The 8,365-nt window shown below is 36.3% G+C and overlaps 1 protein-coding gene across 1 annotated transcript in view; it reads left to right on the top strand.

The window, feature by feature from the left end:
- The first annotated feature begins 509 nt into the window (after positions 1–509).
- LOC134670681 (yemanuclein) overlaps positions 510–8,365 on the top strand; it is a 31,537-nt gene continuing 23,681 nt past the window's right edge. Inside the window, exons 1-5 of the mRNA XM_063528498.1 lie at positions 510–760; positions 4,385–4,486; positions 5,600–5,707; positions 6,766–6,894; positions 7,845–7,970. Of these exons, the coding sequence (XP_063384568.1) occupies positions 602–760; positions 4,385–4,486; positions 5,600–5,707; positions 6,766–6,894; positions 7,845–7,970 (624 nt within the window). The 5' untranslated portion in view covers positions 510–601. The remainder of the gene's footprint in view (positions 761–4,384; positions 4,487–5,599; positions 5,708–6,765; positions 6,895–7,844; positions 7,971–8,365) is intronic.

Here is an 8,365-nt window from a genome sequence, read left to right as displayed (position 1 = left end):
ATGTCCCTATATCTAACAATTTACATTCACATACCGACTGAAATCCCAAATCCTCCTGGCGTGAATCGCATCAATCGCAACCGCCAAGAGGCAGAGTGCACGAGTTTTAAAATTCTCTGTCGGTAAAGCAGATTCTATTATTAAAATTTTGATAAAAGTGACATCTTGCGGATAAACAATAAACCGCTTATCTTACTTAGCTTGAATCGAAACGTAATATCTAGCAAAGCTGACTTTGACAGCTATCAAATCGTACTATTTTGATGATATTTTTGAATTATGGATCAGCAAAAAATTATGTTTGATTAAATTTAAATTTTACGTTCTATATGCTATTTTATAACCAAGTTCTTACATTTAAAAGGAGTCTATTTACAGTATATTTAGTCACCGGTGCAGCGTCATCTGTTGCTAATCTTGTGCAAAAAATGTAGCCATCTATGTTCTTCCCTAGGTAACTCGCCTTTAGTTCAAATTCCGGCCGTGGCGCTCACAACCCAAACAATGAATTCCAACATGGTGGAAATGTGCTACACTGTTTGAAAATGCAGGCCGTGTCATGCCTTGAAAAAAATCATTTTATGCTAGAATTTGGTAAAAAATGTCGGACCCTAAACGTGCTACTCTTATAACAGTGGGTGCTTCAAAAAGTGGAAAGAATAGTGTGTGTAAAACAGTGAGATTAACTATAAATCTGGATGAAAGCAACGAAAGTAAATATCCAGAGCTGAATTACAAGGAACTAGTCATAGCAGAAGACGTAAGTTATAACAGAAAATCATAGCAATTTACGCAACCATGCTGGTTTTCCAGCTCTTTATAGACTGGGGATTCTGTATAAAATTCTAGAAGTGTATAACTTGAAGGGCTGACGAGTACAGCTGTTCTAAAAGGAGGGAACTCGCGATCATTTTTAGGATATTTTTTGCTTACGTTACACAGCTTTGTATTAGGTTTGTTACATGAATTCGCGTCCACGAGCTGCACGAGAAGCTCAGATAGCGGTCGCCATGTTTGCAACAATCTTAGAATGATCGTTGTCAACCTAGGACATTTACCGAGGGCAATGTTTTGATTGTGTAGATAGTCTTGTTGGGATTGTTTTCTTTGGAATTTTCGCTATTTTCTTATAGTATTATTATTAGTAACACGTCGCATGACAGCTGACGAGTTCGTATGCACGTACGAAAGCAATTAGTGAGCGAAAGTCCTACCTTTGTGACCTAGGTTAGCCCGCCTAACTTTGATGTTGTTTTGAGCCAGTCGGGCGGGATGTTAGGTTATTTTTTCAATAAGTCAAAATTGATTTTATAATGAAAGTGTTAACAGCTGTTTGCTATAAACTTTAGGTATATAATATATACTGATATTGATGTATATAATGAGATAGCGGTTGCATATGTATAGGTATACCGTGTTTGGTATTGCCGTACTGCTCGCGCCCGCTATAAAGTAGATTCGCTCACTTTGCCAATTTTAAACAGCATAATTGCTTATGTATTTGGGATCTTAAAGATATTTACTCAATAGCTATGTTGGTTATGTACTTTGTTTGCAAACATGCAACATTGTGGTCTGGATTGAAAGTTGTATGTCTTGTTTTGCAAGGTTTTACTTCAAATGTGTAGTTATGTATGTATACTAGAGCTGTTTTTAGGCATTTCTATCGATTGCTGTTATGTATCATGGCGCTAATGTATATAAGGAGGTTAAGTGTCATTTACTTTTGCGCGAATGTGTGCGTGAACGAAGGACAATGCCTCCCCGGTATGTTTGTGTGAACTCGTATGGAGTTATTGTAGTTTTGGAATCGGAGCGTAGTCTTTTGAGGTTATTTTTTATTTTGCGCGAGCCGCGCGCGCTTTTTATAGTTTCTGATGACAGATGGCGCTTTAGAGTTTGTTTTTCAGCTTTGTTAAGTGTAAACTTACTTTTTCTTTTTGATTTATTTTTGTTGTTGTGTGTTATGCTCATTAAATACGTATTTATCTTTATGCTTGCTGTTTATAAGCTTGATAATTTGCTATATTGGGGATTATTATAAGTACTTAGTCATAATTATAGGTAACTGTTTGGTCTGTCTACTGTAGGTAGGTTTTTTATTTAGGTCTGTTAAAGTTTACTTTTACTACAACTACTACTATTGCATATTAGGTATTAGTGCTTTAGTTATTGAAGTTCTAAAGCACATTATCTATCATTTGTATCTTGTGCTTGTATATAGGTAGGTATTTTAGCATATCTTGAGTCTTTCATTTTTTGCATAACAATTCACTAAGAGATAAAAAGATGAGTCACAGTCAAGCCTGACTTCTTAAGCCTTTTTTTTTAATTTTAAACAATAAACAAACAAAACAATATTTATTTGGTAGCATACAATGTTTAGGTAATGGGCTAGTATCTCTTTTTAAGTATTGTAAATACTTGTATTAAGAGAATACCGCTCTTCCACTATAGGTAATTTACAGTTTCTTTTAATGCTATTACATTAGTTCGGTTAGGGTTAGGGTTGCCAACCGTACTATATTATATAGTATTGTACTATATTTTGGCTCTCTGTACTATATATTTTTGGAAAAATATATAGTACGCTAAAATACTATATTTTCGATTAAGAGCCAACAGGAGTGGCCATTTCTCCATACAAACGTACTCGACTGTTTCCTCTGTGGGTTTTGATGCTAGAGCAATGTTTTTTTCAAAACAGATTAATTTTGTCAATATCTGTGTTGGACCGTTTTGCTTTTTTGATATTTTTGTTTTTTAAGTTTTTAAGTTAAATTTTTAAGGCGCTAGAGCCCTTCAAAAATGGCCAAAATTACCTCATTGACTATGCCGTAATGAGAGGCGTAGTATTCAAAACTGATATTAATGAGCCAAAAAAGCAAAACGGTCCAACACAGATAATTTCATAATCATTTAGATTTCCAAATTTGGTTACGATTAGCTAAGTTTTGAAGGAGGAAACAGTCGAGTACGAAACCTCGATTTTTGAGATTTTTACTCAGGATTTTTCGCCTTGTCCTTATCGCACTAGTTTTAGGAGCCTCTTCCGTTAGCGAGACGGATATATTTACCTAAAATATTTAAAACTCAGCTCCTGTTTCGTCTTAAACGTAAATTACACCCATATTTTATCTAAAAGTACTATATTTTATTGAAATGTACTATATTTTTTATGCCTTATTCTGGAAAATACTATATTCCACGAAAAAAAAGTTGGCAACCCTAGTTAGGGTAGAAATTTTAGGGGTTCAAAATATAAAGCTAAGATGCATGACAACATTGACAACCATAGAATTTACAAACCATGAAAACTCCATCATATTATAGACTTCATTTTTGCCTGACATCAACCTATGTGGAATTACCTCATTACACCTTATCTATTTATTACTGATATTTTGCATGGACCGAGCGCTATGCAAAATTTTGGAATTTGTGTTCTAGCCAGGCTCTAAGGCAAGGGTCACCAAATGGCGGACTGCAGTCTGGATCCGGACTGCTGACCTATACCTACATAACGTTTGCTTATTTAATAAGCCATAAGGTTGACTGGTAGATAATGCTTTTGGCATTAAGTCCGCCTTTTGTATGATAAGTTTTCTTTTGTGCAAAAAAGTCTAAATAAATAATAAACTCAAGTAGAAGCTGACCGCAAAGGTCATTTTATATTAAAATGGTGATCCCTGTAATCTAAGGTGTATGTGCTCACTGTACTAGGTACCTGTACAAATTATTATTTTTTTATTTAAACTTTATTGCACAGTAAAAAATTGTACAAAAGGCGAACTTAATGCCAGAAGGCATTCTCTACCAAATTATGTGCTAAAACCGGGAATTATCAATTCTCACCATACAAATTTAGTATGTACAGTCGCCATCAGATACATCGGAGCGGCCAAGGTGTTCACAATATCTGAACAAGCACTCTAACGCCTTGACAATAGAGGCGTGCTCAGATATTTGTGAGCACCTTGGCCGCTCCGATATATCTGATGGCGACTGTACTAGGAGCATGTCCTACCAGTTACACCAAGTTACACAGAATAAATAATAGTACTACCGTACAGAAAGGACACTTCCTACAAACCCGAAGTTTGACAGCGGTTCAGGGTCGAATCATGTTAATATATTGCACTATCCCTTTTGGCTATTTAGAGTTGTCAAAATTCAAGTGATTATCTTATCTGCGGTCGTGCACGCAAAAGTCAAGTGGTGCCAACCCTAATAATGCTGAGCCGAACGGAGCCGAGTTCGACCGAAGTCAGGAGTGTCTCCCCACTGGTACTAGGACCATGCCAGTTACCAGGCTCCCATGAGTAATGTGAAGGTGGGACCATGCAAGAAAGATGATAACTGATATTTTTATTGCATTTTTCAGAGAAAGAAGAGAGTAGAAAATGGGAAGACAAATAAGCTGGATCCGTTTTCTGACAATGATGAGGAGTTAGAACGGGTTGCCAAGAAATTTGAACAAAAATATGTAAGTTTCATTTAAAACTAACTGAATTTTAAGTAGATTTACATTTCTATGTTATTTATTTGTGATGAGCACAGATATTTACTCCTGAGTGAGTCATGGGTGTTTTCTATGTATTTAAGTATTTATATATTACATATATTGTTGTCTGAGTACCCATAACACAAGCCTCCTTGAGCTTAGGTACTGTGGGACTTAGTCAATCTGTGTATTAATGTCCTACTTTTTTTTTTATTGATTTGAGTAAAGTATTTCCAAGAATGAGTGACTCAGTCTCAGTACTGATCATTTATGTCAGTGATATTACTATTTTCCCTGTGATGTAATATACTTATATATGACTGTTCCATTTCTGTTGTTGCATCACCAAATGGGCCCTAAGTAGGGTTGCCAACTGTACTATATTATATAGTATTGTACTATATTTTGGCTCTCTGTACTATACAGGGCGTCCCAAGACTATGTATGAGACATCAAGGGAAAGTACCTTAATCGTAGATAGGATATTTTGCTGAAAGAAGACATTATTTTCATTTGAAAAACAACAATTTAAACTGCATTCATAGATTTTTAAATAATTACATACATGGTTTGTAATTATTGTAATTATTTAAAAATCTATGAATGCAGTTTAAATTGTTTTTTAAATTAAAATAATGTCTTCCTTCAGCAAAATATCCTATCTACGATATTTAAGGTACTTTCCCTTGATGTCCCATAGTCTTGGGACACCCTGTATACTTTTGGAAAAAATATATAGTCCACTAAAATACTATATTTCCGGCTAAACGTATATTACACTCATGTTTAGTATTTTATCTAAAAGTACTATTTTTTTTTTAAATGTACTATATTATTGATGCCTTATTCTGGAAAATACTATATTCCACCAAAAAAAGTTGGCAACCCTAGCCCTAAGGAAGACTTGGCTTTATAGCTTTATAGCTAGCATAATGCTGAGTCGGCTCCATTTCGTGATGCACACTTAATGATTTCTTCTTTTTGTGCTGTTGTTGTCTGTACATGTTCGTACATGTTTTGTGATCATCACGAATAATTTTTATCTTTTATCCATTTGAATAATATTAATAGTAATATTTTCCCCGTCTTTTCCAGGGTGGCAAGAGCACATACGGCAGAAAGGGGCGTTCCAAGCATGATGACTTCGCGGACATTGGCATGGGTTACGATGAGAATGACCCTTTCATCGATAACACAGACAATGTAAGCAGTAAGCACTACTAAATTGAAAAACCGGACAAGTGCGAGTCGGACTCGCCCACCATGGGGTTCCGTACTTTTTTGTAATTTAGTTGTTATAGCGGCAATAGAAATACATCATCCCTGGAGTGATGTCTTTTCCAAGACGGTTTTTAGGGTTTCGTACCCAAAGGGTAAAACGGGACCCTATTACTAAGACTTCGCTGTCCGTCCGTCCGTCCGTCCGTCTGTCTGTCCGTCCGTCCGTCCGTCTGTCACCAAGCTGTATAGAGCTAGACAGTTGAAATTTTCACAGATGTATTTCTGTTGCCGCTATAACAACAAATACTAAAAACATTATAAAATAAAGATTTAAGTGGGGCTCCCATACAACAAACGTGATTTTTGACCAAAGTTAAGCAACGTCGGGCGTGGTCAGTACTTGGATGGGTGACCGTTATTTTTGAATTTTTTTCCGTTTTTTTTTTGCATTATGATACAGAACCCTTCGTGCGCGAGTCCAACTCGCACTTGCCCGGTTTTTTGTAAAAAAAGGCAAGATAAAACAAAATAGGCGGTCCGCTAAATTATATTTAAGACTTTACTTTTTTGACCTCAGGAATGTGTGGCTATAATCCTTTGGGTTCCTTGCACCCAGTAAATATAACAACGAGACCTAAAATTATAAAAAACATGGAAATAAATGAAGTATTCATAAGATGCATGCCGTTTAACTTAGTGTCTCAAAGATGCAAGTACTCCATTACCAATGCAAATTATTTAAATATACAAAACCGTGTTGAAATCTGTTCATGCATGCTACGTTTCAACAAATATTGAACAGGCAAATGTGCTAACATGTGTACTATAATAATCCATTATGGACAGTAAAACGGATTATGTATTACTTTTTCACTATACATTATTTATATTATTATGGCATTATTCATTGGCTTTATGAATCACGCGATTTCTGGGTTGGTCCCATAGTAAAAGTTGCTCAGTATAATCCCAAAACCTCCCTGGCAACGGGAATACACTTATTTTTTGGCCACCGTGTATAATATTGTACGTTGTTTCAGTACGATGAGATGATGCCACCAGAGACTGACACGTTCTACGGCGGTTTCTACATCAACAGCGGGTCGCTAGAGTTCAAGAGTGTGCCTGAGAACCGGATCTCGGATGTAGAGAATGGGAGACGGAATAAGGTACTTTCTAATATCATTTACTACCCTACCCACCTTTTCATAGAAAACGAACGAAAAATCAAATTAAAACCGGGCAAGTGCGAGTCGGACTCGCGCACGAAGGGTTCCGTACCATAATGCAAAAAAAACCGTCACCCATCCAAGTACTGACCCCGCCCGACGTTGCTTAACTTCGGTCAAAAATCACGTTTGTTGTATGGGAGGTGGGGCGTTAAATATAGGTACGAAAAATCAGAAACGTTTGAAAGTCAATAACCCCCTTCGCAAAAAGGAGGGGTGTTATGTGTTTGACGCCAAAGTCTGCCTGTGGCAAGCTCTCAAACGGATGGACCGATTTCCTTCCTTCCGAGTTTCCTTGAGGTAGTTGCGGTGGTTCTTAGTTATGTAAAAAAAAAAAACTACCTGTATCAGCTGTTTCTCAATAAGATGTAAGATATTTTTGGTATAAAATAGTTTTTTTTATAATGAGTACCTAGGGGATAATGAAATTTTTAATTTAATACTTATACAAAATCTAAAAAGATTTCAAAGTTGATCTTTGCCCCCTTGTAAAAACAAACAACTATTGGAGCATTCCACTGGCTGTCCTGCACAAACGCATTTTATTTCTTGCGTTGCGACTTTTTTTTAAAGCAGGCGATTATTTTCCTGTACTTACCTATTTTTGACACTTTCCATAGAAAAGAAAACTCTTATACCTGCAAATCTTTAGAAAATTCGCGTTTATACGGCACAAACTGTAGACAATTTCATGGAATGCTCCTATTATAACCTCACAATCTGCCTTGCCATTGCCACAATGCTTATCTTATTGTTTTCGGGGGCCATTGCGGATACACTTCGACCCATAGGAATCTTTTGTGCAACCCCCTAGAAAAGATCCGTTAACTACTCAAGAGCTTTTCCCACCTGCCACATTGCTAATTTGAGCCTTATGTCTTGTTGAACAGAGGAGGATTTCGTCAAGCAGCAGTGAAGAGGAGTCTTCGGAGAGCTCATCGGAGTCGGAGAGTGCTGATGAGAAGGAGACCAAGACTATACCCAACGGAGCGGTGCACAATGAACACAGGAAAAAGGTAAGAGTACAAAACTTAAAGCTTGTTTGTTTTTGGGTGGATCAATTATTTCATTGTTTTTATTCTGCGAGAGGAATGGAAGGTCTTAGGGGAAGCCTATGCCGGGAGGCAAGTCTACTGATGTCATCTCTAACGAAATTACAATGAACTTTAATTCCTTAAGTATAATTTTATTAATGTACTAGTATGTTTGACTATTTTGACAAATATTTAATAACCTGACAAGAACTGCAATCACTTGAAATTTAAGGTCGAAATAAAGGGCTATTTTATATTTTATTTTATTATTCGGCCACTACATATCAGCAAAAAAATACTAACCGAACCTAAAAAGTAATTGCACAGAAAAACGGCATTCTGTTGTAAAAGTTAGAATTGTTTGTAGGACGTATTTT

The sequence above is a fragment of the Cydia fagiglandana genome, chromosome 14 (assembly GCF_963556715.1).
Source record: "Cydia fagiglandana chromosome 14, ilCydFagi1.1, whole genome shotgun sequence".
NCBI classification, from domain to species: Eukaryota; Metazoa; Arthropoda; class Insecta; order Lepidoptera; family Tortricidae; genus Cydia; species Cydia fagiglandana.
This window is presented reverse-complemented; position numbering and strand designations above follow the sequence as displayed.